Source organism: Cinclus cinclus, chromosome 1 (assembly GCF_963662255.1).
Source record: "Cinclus cinclus chromosome 1, bCinCin1.1, whole genome shotgun sequence".
Classification (NCBI taxonomy): Eukaryota; Metazoa; Chordata; class Aves; order Passeriformes; family Cinclidae; genus Cinclus; species Cinclus cinclus.
Genome location: NC_085046.1, coordinates 1,960,723 through 1,986,146, shown reverse-complemented (window position 1 = coordinate 1,986,146; position 25,424 = coordinate 1,960,723). Strand labels below are relative to the sequence as shown.

The following is a 25,424-nucleotide window of genomic DNA, read 5'->3' as shown; positions in this document are numbered from 1 at the left end:
CCCAGGAGTAGTCCCAGGAGACTCCTGTGACTCAGAGTCAACCCTTGGAGGCATCATTTCCTGCTGTTTTTTCTCTGATGGGATTAAGCTCTGTTTGTTCCCTTCTCCTTCTGTGTTCTCCCTCCTTTGGTTCCTGTGAAAAGGCTGACAGGAAGAGAGGAGCACTCTGATTTCTCCACAAAGATTTCCAAGAGTGAACCAACCAACAGCCATGATCATATTGCCATGGAATGGGAATTAACACATGCCCTGCTGCCCTTCCTGTACTGAAGAGACAGAACCAACACCAGTCCACTGTCCTTCCTCCAGGATAGGAACCTAAAAGCAGAGTTAAGGCAAAGAGGACACAGGGCAAGTGCATCTGGGGCTAAAACCATCTGTGATTCCAAGTTTGGTTCCCCTCTCATTTATCCCAGTATTGACCAGGAGTAACCCAAGCAGGGTTACAGTGCTCTAAATACCAAGGTGATGGGCTGGGATCATGCCTGATGCCCTGAAGGAAGTCCTGATGCCCACAGAGGAGGTGAGACCTGTTTCTGCAAACTGTGATCCTGATCTGGAATTGGAAGCAGAGCAGCATGCAAAGATGGGGAGTCAGGGATGAGCAGCAGAGATGGGCCAGCCCTGAAAAGTTGGGATTTGGCTCTGTGTCCAAACTTAACCAAACTCTGGGCTGGTTCAGACTCTGGATTTTTGTCCATTTTAATCTGTGCCACTTTTATAGGTGGGAATGGCTGTTGGAATTAGGTGTGGAACAAGGTTTGGCTTGAGTCTGAGACTGCTCCAGCTTGTGGGGTGTGGTAGTGACGGTGGGTGGGTTCACCCTCGTGTAAACTAATGGATCACAATGAGTCCTTCAGATCCGTGTTCCCAACAGACCTGTGGGCTCAGGCTGCTGCCAAGTGCCCGGGAAGCCTGCGTCAGGTGCAGAGAGTGGATGAACTAAGTGCACTTTCCACTGCTGGCGACGGAACTCCCCAGCGAGATGGGAAGGGTGAACACTTTCCGTTCCCATCCTTTTCCTGGGGTGCTGAGGAGATGGATGTCCTGTGCTCAGGAGTGAGTGTCCAGCCCCAGGAGACTCACTGCACCTCCTGTTTCCAAGGAAGACTCACTGGCTGAGCCACGTCCCAGGCTGGAGAGCTGGAGCAGCATTCCCAGATGTGGGAGTGTGTCCTTCTCAATGCACACACTGAGTCCTCTTCACTTCACACAAGACACTGAACTTTTCCACACTGTGCACACCACCTGTGTGCCAGCAGGGCATTTGCAGGAAGTCATCAGCAGTTTTCTCTCTTTCTCTCCCTCCTTCTTCTCCCTCCTTCCCTTTCTACAGATGTCACGGAATCCTATGTCAAATCTGGCAGAAGCCACTATGTTAAAAAGTTCACATCGAGAGCTTGCCCACTCTCCAGCTCTGTTAGATATTTGTAGACTTCTCTGGTTTCAAGGCAGAAGCAAAGAAGTAGCCATGTCCTTTACTTTAAAACTCCTTAATTTATCTGCTTTGATTTCTTTTGCTGCTGTTGCTCACGTTACACAGTCTGGCCATTTGGGTTTGCAGAGAGATCTCTCAGAAAGTTGCTGTTCAGCACAGCCTCTGCCTGGCTGAGGGGAAAGGAGATGCTTAGGAAGATGCAAGTCTTTCAAAGGACACTTAATCACACGAGTCACTTCAGGTGGGTGAGAGCAGAGCAAATCCATGCTTTTGCTAATGCTCTTCTTTCCAGCTCGGTGTTATGGGCTGGTGGAAAAGGCTGCTCTCCTGCCGGAGGCATCAGTGTCAGGGCAGAATTTGTGTGACTGCCAGATGTACCTCAGGATAGCCCAGAAGTCATTAGACCTATTCTATCCAACCAGTTTTAGCCTTTTTATTTAATAAATTTTTTTTTGTCCAGTTTTTATTCTTTTAATATCAAAAAAGTAGACTTCTCTCACGTCTGCAACCTCAGAGGAAGTAGGCTCAAAAATCCATTTCTCCACTCGGAGCCCAGAGAAGGGTTTTGCCTGTTTTATTTGCACGTGTGGACGTCGTAGACTCGTATGCACTCCTGGCAGCGGACGTAGCAGCACCAGTGGAAGATACAGTGACACTTCTCTTTCCTTTTCTCAGTCCTCGTGTTGTGCCCACGGCCGCAGCACAAAAGGTCGCAGCCATCGATCCCGTGGGAAGTGACGTTGCAGATCCTGTCGCGGGTCCCGAAGGAGCCCGTCTCAGGGTTGGGCTCACAAAAGTTTGGTGAGTTCTCATAGTAAACCAGGTCCTTCTCAGTTGGGGCCTTGAAGAAGTTGTATTTGGGTCGGAGGGTCTCGACCCAGCCGCGGGATTCCCGGTGTTTCTCCACCACCATTTCTGACGCGCTGTCGTACTTGTCCTTGAGGTAGTCACCGATGACCCTGAAGTCTGGCTGGGACCACCAGCAGGTCTTCACTTCACAGCTGCCCGAGAGCCCGTGGCACTTGCACTTGAGGTGCATGAGCTCAATGATGGACTGCAAAAGAGAAGAAAGGCAAAGGAGAAGGAAAACATTAACCTGTAATTAAAACACTCATGGCGTTCTGCTACTTAGCCACGATTTTCCAAGGAATCATGAAGATTTTTGTAGATATATTTATACTCCTGTGAACAAAACTTGCCTTATCCCCCAGTCAATGTCCTGCTCACTGCTGGGTCTAAGCCATAAAACTTCTGTACTTTATGGTTTTCAGTGACTGGTTCTGATTCCCAGCTCAAATTTAAGGATTAACCAAAAACTTTCACCAAGGAGATTTCTGAGCTTAGGAATTACTGTCTTATCAATGTTCATGTGGGAATATTGCAGTGTTGCCACCCAGGAAAAGAATTCAAACACATCAGGGCAGAGAAGCAAAGAGCACACAAAGCTACTTAAAGAGTATCTTAATAAATGAAAAATGCAGCCTTTCTGTTGAAAATAAAAGGAACATGAAATGTCCTATCTATTTAGCACAGAACTCCATCCTTTACGTATGTTTTGTATTTAGTTAAGCAAACAAGGTTCAAGCCTTACTATGGCTGCTTCCAGAAAATGAAAAGGAATTTATTTCCATTTTAAAGCCAGGATTATGATATTTTTTATTTCAAAGGGGAAAAAAAAAAGAGAGCCCATCTTTTGATTTGAAAGGCTCAGGCTGCAACACAAAACACTTTCCTGGGATAAATGGGAGGGTGATTATTGATCCCAGAAGTTAGCTACTTGTTTTTACCTCTTGTAAAATCTAAATTATTAAATAACTAGAGGTGTTGTCCTCCAGTACTCTGAGGTGGGAGACAACCTTACACAACAGCTTGATAATCTACATTTTCAGAGTGATCAGCAAATTTCTGGGTACGTGAACAGGCGAGTGCCAGCCTGAGTCCAAGAGATTTGCCATGAATCAGCACCTTGGTGTTCACCAGGTGCTTTCCTGTGTTATTTACAGGGTGCCACCCACCACAAAGCAGGTTGTAATTAGCGACGAGAGAGAGCCACAGGAGGTTTGGTTCGTATAATCACACTGAACTTCATCAAAACTCCTGTCAGAGCAGAAGGGTTGGAGCTCCTATGGGAATTAATATGAAACATTGCCCATGGCTCAGGTTTAGCTGGAAGCACTCGAGTGTGGAGGCCTGGAAGAGCTGTCCCATGGGTGCTGACACGGTGAGAATGGAAAACACTGGAGCTTCCTAAAACAGTGGGGTTTCAGGTCATGGTGGGACATCTGCTCTCCAATCTCTGACATCTGGAAAACGTCCTAGAATAACGCCGTGTCAAGGAACAAGACTCGGAGTAAGAAGACTTCTGCATCCCTGTGATCACAGGCATGTTTGTTTCTTTCCACTTTAAAGCAAATCCTCACTTTAAAGGAAATCCCTCCTTTCCACTCTACACAGCTTCTCCCCAGCCCTATTTTTTCCACTACATATCCCCGTAACTCCCACCAGCACTGCCCCATCCCTGGGGGTAGCTGGGATCATTTAGGCCAGAGCTGGAGGAAACCACATTATTGCTTGTGGTCGTCTCCATTGCAGACAATTTTGGTTTCTGGTGGCATTTCCCTTTCAAAAGCTGTATTCCAACGGCTCTGCTGTGGTGTGAGGTGGGATAACACCACTGGGAATTCACAGGATCCACTTCAGAAGCTCTCAAGAAACCCCAACCTGCCTGAGGACAGGTGTCCCAGCAGAGCAACTGTGGTGGCTTTTATACATCTCACTGCACAAATGTCCTCCTGGATATGTGCAAGACCTTCTGCTGAAGGGACCAGACCACATTAACCTGTTCTGTGTTGTCTCAGAGAAGCTGTGGCATAATCTCTGTCAGAAAGGGCTTTGTGGTTCAGTTCTACAAATTGTTTCCCACGAATTGCATTCTTCTGGCATTTATTGAATGGGCTATTCTTGAGATGAAAAAAAAAAAAAGGCAATATCCCCCTTTTGTGATTATTCTACTGTGGGCAAGAAATTCATTGTGTATAAGACAGATTTTGTGTGTTCTTTTCCCCAACATATTTTGTTCCAGGATTGTTTGAAGTAAAAGCAGCTTCAGGGCATGATCCAAGTTTAATCAGGTGGGACCAGAGTCATATGGCCTCTAATTTTGTTTAAATATAATTTGGGAAATAGAACTGGGTTGAGAAGATGGGTTGTGGGAAAAGCTCTCCTGCTCTTCTCCTCCCTCAAGGCTGCAGAGAAGGGGAATGGACAATTACACTCAAACTTCAGGTGCCCCACACTCTAAGGAAGGGAACAGGCACAATTAGGACATTATTAACTGGGTTAGTAACTCTAATCATGGAATCACAGGATGCTTTGGATTGGAAGGGATCTTAAAAATCATTCAGTTCCAACCACCCTGGGATGGGCAGGGACACCTTCCACTATCCCAGGCTGCTCCAAGCCCTGTCTAACCTGCCCTTGGACACTTCCAGGAATGGGGCATCCACAACTTCTGGGAGTATCTATCCTCTCAAGATGGGATGAAATCCCATCCTAAACCTGCCTGGATCCATCCTCTATTAGAGATCTGGACAGCTGACTCCAAGGCAGATGTTTACATCTGTGTGGGTGAATTTATGCAGAGCTTTCACAGATCAGGCACTCTGATCTGGAACTGTCATAGGACAGCTATTTTGTGATGTAAATTTACCCATATTTAGATCTTTTGAGCCCCCTTAATTCCCTCCCACCGTCCATTATATCAGGTAAGAAAACAACAGGAAAGGTGAAACTTAAACGTCCTTACTGTCCTTCCAGCTTCGTTGTTGTGCCTGTTCATGGCCGAGCGAGCGTCGGGCCTGTTCTCCCGGGCATCCGCGAACTCCCGGGACACCATGCTCCCAAATTCCACGTCCTCGCTGCAGCCCCCCCACTTCCAGCCCTCGCCAGGAGAGCCCTTGTGGCGCGTGTCACACCCGCAGATGGTGGCCGAGCCCTCGGCGCAGGATCTGGTGACGGCGAAGGCCACGCCGGCGGAGGCGATGGCGTGGACGAAGGCTGACTCCCTGGTGGCTGTGAAGCGAGAAGTTGGTGAGTATGGGCCAGTGAAGGAAGGGTTTGATCAGCCCTGTGAACATCTTCTCTGGAGGCCATGGCGGATGGCCAGGAAATCCTCCACTTCCCTGTGGACTGGCTTGGACCTGCTCCAAAGATGTTTTCTTTTGCTAGGGAATGAGCTGCTGTGCAGACAGGACCAGGCTTGATTCAAGGCCACTGAGGTCAGCCAAAAAAAGTTCTGACTGGGGTCATCCTCAGGTCTTTGGATAGGGCCATGGCACCACAGAAAGCTGTGCAAGCCTGAATTGCAGGGGGGACATGGAATATTCTAGGTGGTACTGTGCACTCAGTGCACCACATAGCCAGACCCTGAGTCGTGGGCTTCGCTTCAGACACACAGAATTTGGGTATGTTCCCAAAAAAAAAAAAAAAACGGAAAACACAGGTCTACGCTTTAATGACAGCCTCATGCTTCACCTGCTGGTGGGACCAGCACCAGGTAAAGCTCCTCTTCCTTGACAGGGAGAGGTGTTGGTGGCTGGAAGGTAGGAAAATGCCAGGATGGTCACATCCTCAATCCTCAGGATGTAAACCAAGCGTTGTCCCCACCCTCCATCCCTTTTTCCCCAAGGCTGTGCCTCTCACTCAGTCACAGCACTCAAGACGCACCTCGCACCTGCCCCAAGTTTTCCTCGCTTGCCCAATCAAGGTCCCTGCCAAGGGGACTGGAAATGAGCTTTCCTTTCGAGCCCATTGCCTCAGGCTGGAGGGTGGGATCGGCCAGAAGATGTCAGGGTTAAGGACTGAGGAGTTTTAGTCTTTGTGGAGAACTTCCATCACAGGGAGAGCTGGGCAGGGAAGGGGAGCAGGGAAAGCTTTCCTGGATGCCAGTGCTTTTTCCACACTGTGCCAAAACGAAAACCAAACATTTCAAAATGCTTTGGAAGTGAGGAATACACGAGATATCAATTTTTATTTCCCTTTCTCCTGGAAGGTTTGATTTCTTCACTCACAAGAAATGACCCTGCAGTTCAACACCACACCTCAGAAAACACCACTGCTTTTTGGCTTCAGTGAAATGGTTTTTTTTACTGTGAACAGGGCTGTTTTCAACCCCCTGAGGCAATTCTGATAATAATAATTATAATAATTAACAATAATTCTGATAACTGGCCTCCCTTAACCTCCTGCACCATTCCCCACTCACCTCATGCTTATAGACCAGTTATCCTTGAAACTATGTTGTTTCTGACACTTTTCAGATGATTCCAGAGGAACATTTGAAATATGAATAGATCCATAAAGGCACAAGGTCACATTTACAGTTGATGCAGCTTCACCAAAGCTTTGACTGAGCTTTGTATCAGCTGACTCCTCAGAAACCACTCCAACCTTCCCTGCACCATATTTTGCTGATCTGAGATTTCCCTGGGCATTTTGGCTTAATCTTTGCCTTTCCAGATGCTTCCAGGCTTTACTAACGTGAGGAGAGTTTAATGCACCAAGCCAAGAAGTCAACATGTTTTCGGGGAGCAATCACAGATGGGGAGCAGTCCTGGCTGGGCTGAAGGCTTGAGCAGGAACTCAAGCTTAGCTTTGGGAAGGCTACCAAATACAACAATATGCAAATCCCATAATGTGCATGAACCTACAGGCTGAAGGGATGAGCAACGTCCTGGAGCATGTTTGTCAGGGCACTTGGGGAGGTTATTAAGTCACCGAGGGCAACAACCAAAAAAAAAAATGGAAAATGCAGGAACCCTCAGGTCCCCAGTGTGATTTTGGAAACTCCTTGTTCAGCATCTGTCCAGCCTGGAGGATCCCAGCATCCTGCAAATGATGACCATGCAGTTCTTGACTATGAAAGCTCAGCTTTGAGCAAGAACAGGAGAGTCCCATTCAAACAGGACTGGGGACTGCATCTTGCCCTTGCCTAAGTCCAGGTGGGATGCAAAAACCAAATTTTGGGGGTGGAGAGCTTCATTTGAGGTCTTCAAGGACATTTTTGACCAGTCTGGAGTCTGTGAAAAATAAAAGGCTTCTCACAAAAGCCAGTGAGATGAGGTGGTGGGGTGGATGCTGTTACAGTCTGGGAGGGAGGTGGAAGGTGCAGTGTCTGGCCAGAGAAAGGCTGACACATGTCCTACACCCTCCCAGCGTGGCCCAACTAATCATTAAACCTTCCCATAAAATTGTAGAATGGTTGGATTGGAAGGTCCTTAAAGGCGGCTTTCACCCCATTCTCCACCCAACAGAACCCAGTTTGGGGTTGGGACTGGCCTGACCCTTGTGCAGGACCTTGCACTTGGCCTTGCTGAGCTTCATGAGGTTTGCACAGACCCACCTCTCCAGCCTGCCCAGCTCCCTCTGGATGCATCCCTTCCCTCCAGCATGTCCCTGCACCACTCAGCCTGGTGTCACCAGCAAACTTCCTGAGGGTGCCCTGGATCCCACTGTCCATGTCACCAACAAACACTGCCAGTCCCAACACCAGCCCCCAAGGAACACCACTGCATCTCCTAGAGCGCCACCATACAGATAATTCCTGACCCAACACGTGCTCCATCCATCTAATCCAGGTAGCTCCAATTTAGAGATGAGGATGATGTGCTGTTTTATGACTAAAGCATGATCCTTGGCTAGGTCAGCTCTCATCTCTTGGGAATCACCCTTTCCTCTGCTCAGGAGAGATCTGATCCAGGCCTTTGACTTATTGGGAAGTTGCTGTGGGTGCTGAACCGATGTTTGCAAACCTTGTGGAGACCCCTTGTGCCTTGCCAAGCTTGGACCAAACAGAAAATGTCTCCAGCCATGGTGTTTGTGCAGGAAAACTTCTCCTGTGTGGGTACGAGAGGGGTGACCTTGGCTTGGGAGCCCATGGCTTGTGGATCCCAGCTTGGATTCAGCAGGAACCATCAGCTCAGCACAGAGCATTCCCTGTGCATTGTCCTCACTACAAGAAAGACCTGGAGGGGCTGGAGTGTGTCCAGGGAAGGGAATGGAGATGGGAAAGGTCTGGAGCACCAGGAGAGGCTGAGGGAGCTGGGAAGGGGCTGAGCCTGGAGAAAAGGGGGATCAGGGGGGACCTTGTGGCTCTGCACAACTCCCTGACAGGAGGGGACAGCCGGGGGGGATTTGGGATCTGCTCCCAGGGAACAGGGACAGGAGGAGAGGGAACGGCCTCAAGCTGTGTCAAGGATTGGATATTAGGGAAATTTGGATATTTGGGTTGGATATTAGGGAAACTTCCTTCACTGAAAATGTTGTCAGGCACTGGCACAGCCGCCCAGGGCAGTGGTGGAGTCAGCTGGAGGGATTTAATAGGATATGGAGCTTAGGAACGTGGGGCACCAGTGGATGTGACAGTGCTGGGTTCATGTTTGGGCTCAGTGACCTCCTAGGTATTTTCCAACCTGAAGGATTCTACAATCCAGTGAATCTGTCCAGGTGCAGAGCTCACCAAACCCCAGGGAGCTTCAGGCAGCACAGCCTGGAGAATTCCTGCCTTTGCCAGGACTTAGCCACAGCCCAACAGGCAGTTCCAGGCAGACAGATTTGGCTGTAGAGACCAAACCCTAAATCCGAGATCCATCACCTAAACTCTCCACAGTTTTTAGCCCTGCTTGAAAGCCAGGAGGGCATTGACGGGATTTGCCTTAAGAAGTACCAATTACAGAAAATTCTTCTCTTCCCAGAAAGCGCTCAGTGCCCTTTACAGCCTGGATAGGACGTAATCACTCCCCTGCTTTTGAAATGCAGCCACCACTTAAGAGCACACAACAGGAAGCAAATCGCGTTGTATCTGATCACAACTACCTGGGGAATGCAGGCAGGCAGGGCAAAGGAGCCGAGATCTGGCCCCGGGGCACCGAGGAGTTTTGTCTCTTGAGAAAGTCGCAGCCGATCTCTTAATGACTCCACGAAATTAGGGCACCGGGTTTAACATCTCCTACCCCTAAGTTAAGGCACCGGGTTCAGTATTGACGCAGATGGAGCGGTGCCATCGTGTGAATCACGTCCTGCCACCTCCCCAAAGCCATGGCATTGTCCTGCCTTTGCCGAGCATCCCTGACCCTGCCAGAGCTCCCCGGCTTGCAGCCGGAGGCGGCGAGGCTGCAGGAATGGAGAAGGAGCGCATGGAGATGGAGATAAGCAGAAGGAAAGCATGCACTTGTAATGGAAATGAGGGGTTATTAAGGTGCCATATAAAAATGCAAGAGATTTAGCGAAGATAACAGGAAAGTGCCGTGTATTTGTCAGGTCGCCTCGTTCCTCTCTGGGTGGTTCTGGTAGCAAGAGACAGGAGCTGTTAGAGCTTGAAGGGAGATTCTGGGAAGTCACCTGGCAAGAGGGGGTTAACAGGGACCGACATCTCACGGGGATGTTGACTTCAGAGCGTTTGAACCACTTTCTTTTGGTCACCAAAGATCTGGCTTCAGCTCGTTGAATTAATTCCTCCTGCCTGCTCCTGAGTTTTCCTTCAGGGCTCAGAGGTTGGGATGTCTGGTGTTTCTCCACAGTTCCATTCTGGGGGGACTGAACATCAGTGAAAAAGTGCTGAGATCTACAGAGGGGCTCTAGGGGTGTCCCCTAAAGCAGAGGTCTCCCAGTCACTGGCCCCTTCTGGAAAGGGTTTCCTAAGAAGCCCAGACTGGAATCTGAGAAACTGAATATCCCCTGAATATCCTGTGCAGAACCTCTCTGACCACTTGTCCCAGCACCAAACCCATCCTGAGATGCAAAAACACTTGGCTGAGTGGTTTAATTTTGATAATCCAGAGATGTGACCTAAAATTTGTTTTCCTGCTGTAACAGGACTTTTTTTTTTTTTTTTTTTCCTGTGACTTTGGGCAAATCCTTTCTTCACTCTGTCCTCCTGCTTCCTTATCTGTACACCCGAGGACAATCCTGCTTATCTCCCCAGAAGTCTACAATGCTAAATTCAGTGATGTCTTCAGAATTGTAGACAGAAGGAATTGGAGCCCAGCAGAGGATTCTCAGATGGTGGGATGAGGAATGCAAATGAATAACTGCATAAATATCTCAACTGTCCAAGACGTGAAAACTGCCCTCGTGTCTTCTTCTGACCAGACAATTACTTATTTTCCCTGAATCTTTCCCTGAATGATGAAATTATTAACCCCAGGTCAATTATAATCAATTAATCATAATTAAATTATTAATACCAGGTAGGTATCCCAGATATGTGGCAAGATGCACTACGGTGATGTAGTAGGATGAATATAATGGTTTATTTTGCTCTGAAAAATCCCTTTTTACCACATCTATACCGCAACACTGAGCCCTGCTGCGCCCATTCCTGACACCCTAAATCTTTCCTTTTTGAAACAGAGTCCTTAGAGTGAAGCACCGACTTAGTCCCTTTTTGGGCTGGATAATGTATAAACAACATGGAAAAGAATAGAATTGTCCTAGACAATGAAGGAAAGAATTCCCAGCCATGTCTGCTCTTGAGGAGAGGATCCTGCTCCCTGTTCCATGATTGGAAAGGTGTGGCTGTGACCCCTGAATTTCTGACACCACAGACTTCTGGAGTGCCCTTGGGAGAGGCATTTTGCTAAAAATGGAGTGAAACAGAGGAAATGGTTTATCTGCTAAGCAGAACTGTGGGGAGGAGTCGTGCTGGCTTCTCTGAGCTTCATTTTTCAAAGCTAAAAAGACTACAGAAAGGTACTTGAGACACCCATCTCTGAGGAATGGAAGGTGCAAAGGCTTTCCGAAATTTTTCTGGTAGTAAGAACACGAGGGAGTGTGAGAAAGGGTTTCAATTCCCTCCTTGGCTCCAGGGGATATAAACCCACAGCTGTCAGTTAGGATTTGCACAACAGTTGACACTACACTGACTCTGGATTAAAAGGGGAAGGAAAAAAAAATAACACAAAAAACCCAGCCAAATAAACCAAGTAAACCTTAAGAACTATGAAACTGGAAATAAAGCTGGGACCAACCTGGTGTTTCTGGTATTTGGAGTAGCACAACCCAGCCTTTTACACTGGGGGCCCATCGTAGCTCAGTTTTCCCTGGTTCCTCTGGTCCTTCCTGCACCTTTGGTGTCACGGGCCTTGGAAGGTGTTGTCCAGTGGAAAAAGGTGATGAGGAATTTGTGAAGAGCTCTGGAAGCCCAGCCTTTGACTGAGGTGAGGTGAATTTGGGTTTTGACTGCAGTACAAAGATCAGCACCCAGCTGCTCTCAGCACACCATGCTCTCCTTGAATCCATCAAGGGAGATGGATTGATTGGTTGGAGGGGTCCAACCTTCCCTGGATGTGGGAGTAGAGCTGTGCCATTCCCTTCTGGGGAGGGTCACCCATAAACACTTCCATGAGGAGAAACCAGAAGGGTTTGAATGAAAGCTCGCACTGCACCACTTAGGATGAAAAAGAAGAATCCCAGAAAATACCAAATGAGCTGCTCGGTTGTTGAGTAGCTGGTGGCCCTTGGGAGAAGGAGTTCCTTTAGGCTCTGACTGCCTGGCAGGCACAACTGCTTTCTGAACAGCAGGAGTGAAATCCAAGGGGACTGGTGAGTCAGAGCTCCCAAGATTTGCAAAAGCACAAGGAGGCATCACTGCTGGCTTATACCAACACAAATGGCATTGCCTGCCGAAATCCACGTGCAGCAGGAGCAGGGCAGCCCAGCCTGTCCCAGATTCCAGCAGAGGATGCTCCAGTCCCTCAGCGCTTTGCTAAACTTGGATCAGCAGATCCCTGAAAGCCAAAACTTGAGAGCTCAGGATATGGGGATGATGTCCCCCACCTTACAGTGCTCTTTGGGAGCTTAGAAGAAAGCTGGGGAGACACTTCTCAGTAGGGCCTGTTGAACTAAAATAGGGGTAATGGTTTTAAACTAAAAACATGTGGACCCAGACATAAAGAAGTAATTTTTTATGATGAGGGTAGTGAAGCACTGGAACAGGTTGTGCAAAGGGGTGGTGGATTCCCCATCCCTGGAAAGGTGGAATTAGGTGGGTTGATCTATTGGAGAGGTGTCCCTGCTCGCTGCAGGGGAGTTGGACTAGAGGAACTTTAAAGGTATCTTCCAACCTAAACCATCCTAAGAAATGAAGGTTCACATTTTCACCGGACATATTTCTCCCCAGGGACAGGAGTGAAGGTAGGGAAAAAGAAAAAAAAATAGTTTAAAGGTTTTTATTTTGTTTTTTTTTTTTTTTAATGATCACCAAGCAGAAAATCATTTGCCAATCAGAACTATTAAATATTGGCCCAGCACCAGGGGAAGACAGAGAACAGGGAACTCCTTGGCACGCACTGGCTGACAGAGCCATCCACAGACAGTGCCCAAGTGCTGCAGGGGAACAAGCATCGTTCCCATCCCAGGGGAGGAGGAGGAGGAGGAGGAGAAGGAGGATCACAGGGGTGCCATGGCTGCTGGGACCCTGGCAGTGCTTGAGGGGAAAATACTGGGAACGTTGGAAACCAAATATTGGCTCTGGCAGCCTCAGGTAAGCTTCAGTTTCCCCACATTCCTCTCGAATGTAGCAAGAGAGGATCCCATCTCAGATAAAGCAACCAAAAGGTTTTATATAAGTCTGGCTCAGCCTCCGGCTTCCTTCAGCTTCCCTCTGGAGAGGTCCCTGTTTCCAGTGTTTTTCCCATTTCCCTTGACTCTTCCTCACCATCTGCAGCACCTCAGACCTGGCACCTCCTCAATTACTCCTTTACTCCTTAAAAGTGGGTCCTTGTCCCACACTTTGCTTTCCACCGTTAAGATGGAAGTTGTGGCCTTGGATGTGCTCAGCATGAGGACTATAAAAGGAGGGGACAAGTCAGGCTTCCTGGTGGGAGGAAGACTCAATCCACAGAGCACATTCCCAAATTCTGCAGTGTGAGCAGTGCTCACCTTGGTTATGTTGGAAAATGCTTTCCTAAGTGACAGCTTAAGGAAGAGATCCCGAGATTCTGAGATCTTTATAGCTTTTGTTTCTTTCCTTGGTGTCACTCCCAAGCCTAAAAAACCAAGTGCCCTGAGCCCGTTTTCTGCTCGACCACAGCAGCATCAGCCAGGGAGCCCTTGGATCCAGAGGCTTGGGGAAGAGCAGAGCCTGGTGACTGCCTCACCCAGTGGGACTCACGTGCTGCACAAAGGGCCTCTCTGGACAGGGGTGACTCCAAAACTCTTCTTCAGTTTCCCCATTTGCAATGCAATGGGCAGAAAGCTCATCTTACACTCCAGCCTGAGCTTTGGGCACCATTCCAGCCTGCAGCATTCCACAAGGGAGGGGAAGACAGGAGTTTTCTACTCAGCTAGTGCTGCATGATATCTTTTTACCCCATGAGTGATGCTGATGCTGGGATCACTGTTTATCCATGGAGCCTTCCAGGAGAACCTCAGCACCTGGAGCTGCCTCTGGGCTGAGTTGTGCTCACCTCATTGCAAAGGGGTGGGACTAGGGGACCTTTCAATGTCCCTTCCAACCCACACTGTTCCATTTTTCTATGATGTGGAGACTTTCTAACCAGTACCTCATCTGGTTACAGGTCTTGGCAGCAGCTGCAGGATGTTCCACAGCAGCTCTGCGTTGCACCAAGTTGTGTCCAGAGTTATATAAATCCCCATCCACCTTATCCTGAAGACCTTGGTTACTTGGGAACCTTTGAACAGGAGCAGAGCCTGGATGGCTGCCTGGGAGCCCCTGGATGCTGAAGGATCACAAATTGCATTCTTCAATGATCTCCTTGTAAGACTTCCATCAGAGAATTATAGAATCACAGAATGGTTTGGATGGGAAGGGACTTCAAGATTATCTCATTCCACGGGCAGGGACAACTTCCACTATCCCAGGTTACTCAGAGCCCTATCCAGCCCAGCCTTGAACATTTCCAGGGATGGGGAGTCCACAACTCCAGTTTCCACACAATTCTACAGACTGGCTGGATGATCTGGAGTCATTGACCAGTGAAACCCAAGCTCCTGCTGCTGTTGCCTGGTGTGTAGCCTTGTGCCACAACCCCTCCTCTTCATCAGCAGTGCCACATGGGTTTCATTCCAGACCTAGGGAAGCCCAGAACAGCAGTCCTTGGGGGCTGCAGGTAACCCAGGCTTTCCCTGGAATGGGATGAGGGTGGCTCAGCATCCTCAGCACCCACAGCACAGCAGATGATGGCAACCAGGAGCTGCACATGGCTCTGTGTGACACCACAGACTGTCCCCTTCTTCACAGAGAGCCCTGCCAGCTCCGTGCCCAGCTGATTCTGCACAGTTTCTCATCAAAATCCAGCTCCAGGATTTGCTTGGCTTTTTTTTTTTTAACCACTTAAAAATCAAGCCCCTAAATGCAAAGACTTATGCAAATGCATAATAACAAGAAGTTAACCACACTTCTGCATATCTTAAAGGAAAGGTTAGGTTTGGGTTCCATCTGTGTTTTGAACGGAGTTCTGATTGAGTTCTTGTTTCCTCTGAACCAGCTGTGCTAGTGTCAACACATCCCTGCGAAGATGAAAGGCCCTAAAAAGACATTTGATCAGATTAGCTGTGATTCAGCTCATTGGAGGGAAATTATTAAATGGGCAATTCCTGCCAGGGAACATGAAGGCGATACAGATAAGAGGGAATGTTGGATTGAAGGAGGTTGGATTAGCACAGCTTGTAGAATCCTGAAGGCCAAGTTTCTCCAAAACATCTGAATGATAGGGTCTTATTCTTTTTCTTTTCCTTTTCACTTTCTCTCTGCTGGTTGCTCATGGTTATCCTTGCACTGGAGCTCGACAGAGCTGCAACCTCCAGTGTGCTGCTCAAACCCCCAAACCTTCCTGGCACTTCCAAAACCTTTCTCACACTTCCAAAACCTTTCAGGCTGTACCTGAAACAGGTAGAGCCAGATTGCCAGACGCCAGGGCAGCCTGCAAGCCTTGTGCCTTGGGAGCAGGGCCAGTGCTCCCTGTTGCCCTCCCAGCCCCGGTGTGAGCTGAGCCAGGGTGGGTTGGAAGGCTGGAATGCTCTCATTAATTACCCCTTGTCAAAACAACCCCAGGTGATCTCGCAGGTAACCAGACCCCCAGGATAGGTGAATCGGCGGGATGGTCTGGTATCAGTAACCGAGTCTGATACCTGCAGAGAAACAACCCCTTATCTGTCTCCCTATCGCCCTATCTCTCTGCTGATCTAATCATTACGGTGTGTATCTCCCTGCCTGCCCTCTTAATGCTTTATCTGCCTTTCTGTTAGCTTGGTCATGTGTGAAACACTCGGGCGGCGTCTGATCCCCCCTTCCCGCCATCCCATAAATGCCTTCTCCTGACTATTCCAATATTCCATCGTCCTGGATCCCCTCGATCTACCCCCAGTTACCCCCAGCCCTCGTCTCCCCAACATTCCTGGGATGGATGGACAAAAGGAAGCTGTGTGTCCATCGGGGGTCATTAGCAGAGATGCTCATTGTGGCAGGACAGAGTCCTTAATGAAAGGGGAAGGTGGAAAAGGAGCGGGCTGAAAGTTCTCCGGGATGCCTTCCAGGTTAAAGGATCATTGTGGGGGTCCCTCCTGGCCTCGGAAAAACAAAAAAACAAACAAACAAACAAAAAAAAAAAGACAAGAAAAAGAAGGCAAGTCCCAAAGACTGCCATGCAAAAACGGGCAGTAGGATACAGGGAAGAAAAAAAAAATCATTGTATTCTGTTATCAGAAGCAACATGGTTGAACAAAAGGATCGCCTTCGCCCACCTGAGAATGGAATGTGAGGCTCCATTTCGCTGCTCTGATCGTATTTGACAGCCCCCCTCGAGACTGCCTGGTTGGTATGGCAAATCGTCCTTATTACCTGCTGGGGTGAATGAATCCCCCTTTGTGCTGGCACTGTCACGCTGCATTAGGTTGACAATGGCCCGAGATATTTTATATGAAATTTGCCCTCACTTGTGATTAGGCAGCACCAACTAAGTCATAGCAACCTAGAACTATGCATTGGCCGGGCCCCGTTGTCGGCCGAAAGGGAAATCCCTATTCAAATGGTTTAATAAAACAATCTAAAGGGCGTGTGAATCGTGAAAAGCATTTTCACTTTTCTCTTTAGCTTAATCTCATGGTCGCTGGGATATTGTGCTCCGAGCAGACCCCAGCAGGGTGTGGGCTAAGGTCCCCCATCAACTTCTTTTACAGCCTCCTTTTCTGCGAGTTAATGATATACCGGTGTGATTGCCTCCCGCAGCAAGAAGAAACACGCATTTGATGAAAAGGATGGACCTCCTAACACATCCTAAATGGCAACAATTTCTCATCCAAAGGTCACGGGTCATAACCTGGATTTTGAATCACCACCCAGATCTTTTTCAAAGCCCTGCTAAAGCTGGGGGATTCGGAGAGGCTGTTTTACACACACACACACACACACACACACACACACACACACACACACACACACACCGCGTTATCTCCAGAGGTTCCTGCTCTGCTTGAGTCCTGAGCTTAGTGCTTGGAAACAATCGGATTTTTTCCCCTGGTTCGGGGCTACAGTTTGCTGCTTTTCACATCCTCTCAGCGCCGGGGAGAGGTGGGCGATGCAGAGATGTGCAGCCCCCGAGGGTCACCCGGAGCTCAGCAGTACCTGGGGTACAAGCGTGAATCACCTGCTGCCCACTCACCCCAAACCTGTCGCACTCCCAGCCCCAAACATCACCTCCAGCAAGGCTTCGAGGTCTCAAAATTCGCTTCAAGGTGTGGAAAATCTGTCCCCTGGACAGATGAGACCTCCCACGCTTGGGTGAGATGCAGCCACAGAGATTTTGGCAGTGGAGTGGGGTGGGAAGAGGGAGAAGGAGACACACAGGCGTCCCCTTCTGCATTTCTGCTCTGCTTCCTCACTCGGGCTGGGAGGAAGCAAGGTCTCTGCAAGGCTGGTGCTCATCTCAGCATTTCCCTGAGCAGAGGAAAGCTTTGTCTCTGCAGAACGAGGCTGGAGATGCCCAGGGTAACAAAATCCCTCATGAACCTCCTGCAGCCCAGTCCCCGAACACAAACCAACGGGGAAGGAGGGGAAAAGCAGCACAGGAACCTGCTCAGTTTTCCCCACTTTTCCTTCCTCTTGATTCTCCTCACAACTCCTTAATCCGGGTGGGGTGTTCATCTCCTTGTTGAACATCAAGGTTTTCCCTTGAGGATTTCCCACCGGGGCTCAGCAGGAAGAGTGGGGCTGCACAGGTTCTCACGAGGGACCCTCTTGGCTTCCAAAATCCACGCTAACCTCTCCTAAAAGGTGTTCACATGAGCTGTGGTGTGTTTCCACTGCAGCTCCCCACATAATTGCAAGCTATCTGGGGCAAGGAATGATTCTGTTATTAAGTGCTTGTACACTATTTAGCACAATGGGGCCCTGATTTCTGCTTGGGGCCTCCGAGTCTGCTGTAATACAAATAATTAACCATAATAGAGCTGGGAAAATATCTTAATAAAACCATGGAATGAATTTGAGGCAATTAGGTAATTTTTCAGCTTGCAGAAGCTTTTGCTTTACAGGCTCCATTTGGAGAAGGGAGGGGGTCTGGGTGCTGGAGGAGCTGCTCACCTCCCTGTAGCAGACTTGGGCAATCTTTTTTTTGTTTGTTTGTTTGTTTTTTTTTGTTGTTGTTGTTTTTTTGTTTGTTTGTTTGTTTTTTCCTGTGGGTTTCAATTTCACCCAGTTGGGGAAGCAAAAAAAATTTGATGTAGCTCCCACAGCATAGAAGCCACTTTTTATAAATAGCTCATGAGAGGAAGCATGGTTTGGAGGCTGGATCTGTGGTTCCTAAGGGAGAAGGGGCTCAGTCCTACAAAACATGACTTTCAAACAGCTCCTCTGACCCCAGCTGCTCACCTGTGAGATGAAGAGCCATCGTCATCTTCCCACTTTCTAATCCCAAACACTTGAGGACAATGCTAGGGAATTCCAGATCTCTTTAGGAATAAGGAAATTGCAAAGCCCAGATGCAGGCTGGATGATTTACAAGTAATTTAAAGTCAGCAGATAAGATGTGGATGACACATATTCTGATTAGAGTTGGAGCTCTTGGAATTTCAAGCAGAAAAGAGAGCAAAATACATTGAGCATTTGTCTGAAATGTCTCCAGTTGTGAATGTGTCCATCACTGGGGCAGTGCACATGAGGATACTGCTGGAGGAGCTCAGCTCCTGAAGATGGGAAAACCAAAAGATCCCCTGCCTCACCCAGCCAAAACAGGAACCTCAAAAACTCAGCTAAGCTCCCTTTCCAGAAGGAAATAAGCACACTTTCTGATGTGTTCTTCCATGAGCACATCTGATGGTCAGGTGGATAAAGACTCAGAACTTTGTCATGCACAGATTTTTATGGCCCTTGGCAGGGATATTTATCATAGAATCATGGAGTCACAGAGTCATTTGGGTTGGAAGGGACATCAAAGATCTGGTATCAACCCCTCTGCCATGGCAGGGACACCTCCCACTGTCCCAGGCTGCTCCAAGCCCCAGTGTCCAACCTGGCCCTGGGCACTTCCAGGGATCCAGGGGCAGCCACAGCTGCTCTGTGCACCCTGTGCACCCTCCCAGCCAAGAATTCTTTCCCAAAATCCCATGTAACCCTTCCCTTTTCTCCTTAAAACCATCCCCCCTTGTCCTATCACGACTTGCTTTTTCATCCTGACCAACACCCCTGCTTTGAGACATTCCGTTAAATCTTTCAGTCCTAAGAAGACGTTGTCAAAATAATCAGAACAGAAAAAAGTGGAAAAAAAAAAATTTCCTCCTTACATTGTTTTGCACTGCTGAGAAAATTTTGTAAGCTGGTGATCAGCCTGGTGCTGGTCCCAGATATTGAGAAATGAGTCCTAGTGCTTGAAAACTGAAGGAAATTATCCTAAACACAACTTCAAAGTAGACCTCACCCTCTGCTGCATCATGTCCTAATCACATGTAATGTCAGCCACCATGAGGAGTCAGCCTGCCACCGTGTTGGGCTGAAAATGTCATTGCTTGTGTTTGGGAAGCTGAGCAAAACACAGAATTGAATACAAGGCTAGGAGAACTCCTGGGAATCTGTCACACCCTGAATAAGACAAGGTCCTTGTGTTATTGGTGAATGCAAGACCACAGAAATGTGATTTGTGAAAGTTCTCTGTTGGCTTCACTGTCAAATCATAGACAGAGGTTAAATAACAATAACAATAACAATAACAATAACAATAATAACAACAACAGCACTAAAATAGCCAGAACTTGTGTCTGCTTGTGATTTAGAACAGTGAAGCTGTCACCTTGCCCTCACCAACATGAGTGGGAGACTTCACCTCAAAGAAAACCCCCAAAAATCAAATAACCTGCTGTATAAGTGGAGGGTACCAAACACCTCCAGATAATTTTCTTTATCAACCATCATTTGTATTCACAAGACAAACCAATTCAATTCATCTGATGCTTCCTTTCTTTTACCCAGGTTTCTGAAACTCAAATAGTGACCACCTCTAATTAGAGAGATGCCTTGTGCCACGCACTGCTCACCCCTCACATCCCGAAATCCTCTCCCCTCCAGAGATGATCTCTTCCAGCCTGAACTGCACATGGATTTTGCCCCCCCCCCAGGCAAGGAAAGGGATGGGGACCCAGAATGGAAATAACCCCTGGGTTGGGATTGAGTCTCTCTGAAGGGACCAGGGGCCTGAGAGAATGGGAAGAGCAGGGAGGTGCTCTGGGTTTCCATCCACCATCAATCTCTGACTCTGGGTTCACCCATTTTAAGCCGAATTACAAGAGATCCTTCGATGAACTTCGATGATCCTTTGAGCTCTTTATCAGGCTGTGTGTCATTTCAGTGTATTTTCTTCTTGTCTTTCACATTGTGAGGGTTTTTCAGAGCTTTGCCAACATGAAAACCCACAACTCCCTCTCTGTTTTCTCATTCCTGCTGCTGCCAATTCACCAGGTGCCTGCTTGCTCTTATATCAACCCTGGCTCCATATCTGAGGACTGGACATGGTTTTATTCCTGTTTTGACACCTGGTGTTCTGTTACAGGTTCTTGAGGAGCATCTACACCCCCCAGCTCTGGGTGTGCACTCTCTGGTGGGAACAACTCATAGAATATTCAGAATATTAACTTGGAGCAGGGGAGAGGTGATGACCTGTTGTGCTTACACTGATTTTGGTGACTTTCTTGGCAGGGAAAGGCACTCGATGAGCTGCTGGAGGAACCCAGCACCTTAAGGATTTACTGGCAGTGCACATTGCTTTCATCCCTGCCTATCTTAGAGCAACAAAATCAAAGCTCTGCATCCTGCAGTCCCTTGGGATGGGAATTGCTGAAGATTCCTCTCTTGCTGTTAAATGTGAGCTCCCTTGGTGGCAACACTGCTGCTGCCCTGTGTAATGAGTGGGGGATAGATGACATGTGAAGTGCAAAAAAAAAAAAGGGAGAAAAAAAAAAGAACAACCGAGCAGCCTTCGGAAATGTCTATGCAAATCAGTTACTGAATAAATTGAGTCAAGTAAAAATATATATTTTGGCCATCAGCGGGAAAAACACATGGCCTGATTCTCCTCTTGGCCTGGTGTAAGTCAGAATAATTTATATCTAATTCAGTGGAAGTGGTAGAAAAGTTAAGATAGTGTAATTAGGGGTACATTTTGGTATTAAAATTTTTTTTTCCTGCTTTGGGAAAAAACCTTACTTTATGATACACTTTTGATTTTGCATTAGTGTCTGGATAGACTGGCAGGCTCAGCCCGTGTTCCAGAAGCACTTAAAATCCCAGATATCAGACTTGGACCTCGCACCCTCCTGCCCAAAGGCAGGATCCACTCTTCCTGAACCATCCCTGACAGATGTTTGTCTAACCTGTTCTCCAAAACCTCCCAGGTCGGAGCTCCCACCCCGTCCTGGGGCGATCTCTGCTCTACCCTCACCGTTACTCTGCCCTTCCCAAACTGGGCCCCTGTTCCCTGGCTGTCAGAGTGGACATGGAGGAGAACTTGCCCAGTTAACCTGGATGAACCGAGGGAGGGGCTGGGAGTGAAGGGAAGGGGAGAAGGGAGCTCTGGAGTTGTGTAATGTGTTGGAAGCAGAGCTGGGAACAGAGCTCAGCTCCCCGGACTCTGTGGGTTATTCCTGCGTAAGCAAGGGAGCCCTTAATTTCTAATTCCACTGGGAACCTCGCCTTTCTCCTGGCCTTTTTAAAAATATATTCCCTCTCCATGCTCACTTCCATCTCTCATGCTAATTTCCCTTCCCTCTCAGCATCTCTCACATGTGCCCTGGGAGGGAGAGGCTGCTGTAGCACACGCAGTCCCTGACTGAATCATCCCTTTGCTTCTGAGTGACTAACACCCCTGCTATTTATCTAACTATTTCCACTGATGTACATTTAATATGTAAAAAGTTAATTAAAGCCTTATTCATAAAAAAAATCTGGGCCAATTTAATATTTTTTTTATAAATACCTCAAGGTAATATTTCAATTAGGGACTAAATGCCAGAAAACACAGTCAGATTCACCCCCGCCACTCCTCATCTCTAATCAAAGCATCAGGTTTTGATATTATAAAGGAAAAGCTGCTAAAACCACAACAGTATTTGGAGGAATTTGCTCTGCAGGTGCAGAGATCAATCCTGAGAGAAGCTGAGAACTTGCAGCTCTCAGTGGAAACCGATGGAAGTGACTCTGAGGAGAAGCCAGCTCCGTGCCCAGAGCTCCTTCCCAAGTGGATCTGTGCTCATGTTGGGACTGGAGAACCTGCTGGATCTTCCTAATCAGTTTGGTCCAGCCACCTTTAATCATGCAAATGGCTTACATCTTCTGTGCAGCTCCAGACTTGCGAGCAGAAACTTTGCAGGACTGAAATTGGGATTTGTGCACAACAAAGCTGCTGATGGCTCCAGGCTGGACAATGCATCCCAACAAACACTTGCTTCTCCCATGTCAGCTGGGAGGAGGGAGAATTGTGGAGTTTGTAAATCAAATGTTCCAAACAGGCTCGTTAGTGGACAGCATCATTCAGGAGCTCAGGGGGTATACTGGTATTTTGTGGAATCCCAGAATGGTTTGGGCCTGAGAGGAACTGGAAGATCATGGGCAGGGACACATTACACTGTCCCATGCTGGTCCAAACCCTGTCCAAGCTGGCCTTGGACACTTCCAGGGATCCAGGGGCAGCTACAGCTGTTCTGGGAACCTGTGCCAGGGCCTCCCCACCCTCATAGGGAAGAATTTTCCCCCCATATCCCATCTAATTCTCTTCCCCTTCAGCCTAAAGCCACTGTTGTTCAACCTGTGAATGTCCCATCCCCTGCAGGTGACCCTAGAACCAAATGGCAAAGCCACCTACAGAATGCGAATTCTCCTGATGTCAGCAAGAAGTTCTTTATTCAGAGGGTGGTCAGGCCCTGGCACAGGTTGCCCAGGAGAATTTGGGGAGGCCCCATTCCTGGAAGGGCCCAAGGCCAGGTTGGACACTGGGGCTTGGAGCAGCCTGGGATAGTGGGAAGTGTCCCTGCCCGTGGCAGGGAGGTGGAACTGGATGCTCTCTAAGGTCCCTTCCAACCAAACCAACTCCAGGATTCTGTTTTTGGGAAATATCAAAACCCGCTATGCCAAAAACAAGACCAATGAAAATTCTGTGCGTCACACAGAAGGAGCAATCCCCAAACTCTCCAGCAAAGGGCAGGTCACGAGATCCACTCTGAAGGAAGATCTCCAGGCCCATTTAACCCAAGCCTTCATTTTGGGAATTTTTATGGGGTCATTGCAAAGGCTGCTCCATTTGTGCCTTCAGAGAGAGATAGTGGGGCTCCTGCACGATGTGATTTCCCTCCAGAGAGCCTTGCAGGGCACACGTAGGAGCTGTCAGAAATGCTGATGTGGGAGCACAGGCCCCAACTGGAAATCCTAAGAGGGGATTAGAACAGATGAGTCCTCATTTCTCTTTCCAGAGCAACAGCAGAGATAAATCAGGCTGCTGCTTTGGAGGGTGTTAAAGGAGGATTTCCTGGGAGGTGGATCCCCTCAGTGGGGTTTTATTGTGTTGGCAGTGGGGCGGGAAGGAATGGATTATGCAACTGGCAATGGGATGTGGAGCTTTTTCCCGTGCTGACAATGGATCTGAGCTGGGGAGGGTGGAAAGCTGTCAGTGGGTGTAGGAAATCAGGGTTGGCTCCTGGAGGCCACACTGCTGCTCTGGAGCTGAGAATTACCCCTCAGAAGTTCAGCCATGGACCTCGTGGTGTGGAGGAGACACAAGCTGGGTCACCCACACACTGCCCAGTCCGGTCCTGCAGCAGGACAATGCTGATAAGAAATGTTATATCCTGCCCATAAACCACTCCTAGGTCCCACCATCCTCTTGACTTTCTTGAGGATACACAATTTTTTGTGCTGTTTCTTGGCTACAGTGGGAATTTTGGGGTATTTTCCTTCCAATCTCTGTGTTTGCTCTATTGTGGATAAGCACTGGCGCTTTGGGCATCACCACCAACCTTGGTGCTAATTTTGGGGATTGGTGGAAGCCTACATAGAGTTCAGGAACTGAGAGCACAGCTGGGCAAAGCAGAGAGACATTTGGGTGAGGAATTGCAGGGATTATCTGCATTTCAGGGCCTGAGTTTGCCCTTATTTTGATGCTGAGTGCAACAGGCAACCTGTGAGGCTCAGAGTCCCTTTGAGTAAATCAATTTTTTAACCCAAGAAATAAAATGCTCACTATCTGCAGATCCCCACAGTCTCACAGAGCTGCTTAGAGGTCAGGCACTGAGATGAAGAGCTCCCAGATGGTGAGTTTTACACAGGGAAAACAAATCTTTCATCCAAGCTGGTTAACCTAGGTTGGGTTAAATCAGTTTTTATGGCGGGGCAGTGTGTGTCCTTGCTCAGGTGAAGTTCAAGGCCGGTTTGGGGATTTTCCTGGGTTATAGGAGGAGCTGCAGTTCAAGCTGTGAGGGCTGGAATGACTCCCCAGCAGGTCCTGGATCACTTGTGGCTCTCCAGTACTTTGTTTATGGTTTCTGGCCTGGCTGTGGAGTGAGAGCAGCAGGGCTGTGCCCAGTCGGTGTTGAAGCCCAGCAGCAGCAGCAGGCTGTGCCACTCTGGGATGTGGTTTTCCTGCCCGGATGAGCTCCAGAGGAGCCACCACCACCCTCTGAGGGAGCCCTGGTACACCAACCACCACCCTGGGCTTGCTGATGTGCATCAGTGCGGTGATGATAGCGGGAGGAGGATCCACCACCCCACACTGAGGTTCGTCCCAAGCTGTCTGACCCCAATCTGGACCAAGTTTAGCTCCTCTGGCATTTTAAGCCAGGCTAACTTCCCCAGTTGCCCAGTCTGAGCTAAGAACACCCTCCTTATTCTGGCAGCGTTGATGGAACCAGACAAAAGCCTAAAGCACCACGAGTCACAAACCTCACAAAAGAAGGTGCAGCCCTGCGTTTAAAAACCGGCAGTGAGCTCCAAGCCTCTTAAATATCAGACCCATCCCTACCAAGAAAAGCCCAATACAATTCCAGATTTTATCCAGCCACATTAGAGGTCAACCCCATAAAATGGGTAAATTCATGTAGTGAATTGTGCGGGGTGCTTGACGCAGTGACCTCACTGAGTTACAGCACCAGTGATTACAGGCTCTTTTCCAGCTGGAATGCTGATCCATATGATTTTAAATTGCATCTACCCCACTCTCCAGACTTGGAATAACTAATATTTCTTGGCCAGCACCAGTGTAAGAGGCTTGTGCTGTACTGGTGGCTGTTAGAGTTAAGTATAATCTGCTTCTAAAGTATATAGGTGAAAATCAGATTAAATATGGAAATACGTTTGGAATACTTAAAAAAAAAAAAATCAACCCACAGAGCAAACACCATTTGCACTTCACTGTTTCTTTAAAACAATCCCTGGCTTTCTGTCAGATTGATGTGAGGATTTCAGGGATGTCACAGTAGCTTTAACATGTACTGGAAA

At 48.2% G+C, this 25,424-nt stretch overlaps 1 protein-coding gene across 1 annotated transcript in view; it reads right to left on the bottom strand.

The window, feature by feature from the left end:
• Positions 1-2,012: 2,012 nt before the first annotated feature.
• WNT3A (Wnt family member 3A) overlaps positions 2,013-25,424 on the bottom strand; it is an 86,761-nt gene continuing 63,349 nt past the window's right edge. The window contains exons 3-4 of the mRNA XM_062505741.1: positions 5,244-5,509; positions 2,013-2,492 (exon numbers count right to left, since the gene is read on the bottom strand). Of these exons, the coding sequence (XP_062361725.1) occupies positions 2,013-2,492; positions 5,244-5,509 (746 nt within the window). The remainder of the gene's footprint in view (positions 2,493-5,243; positions 5,510-25,424) is intronic.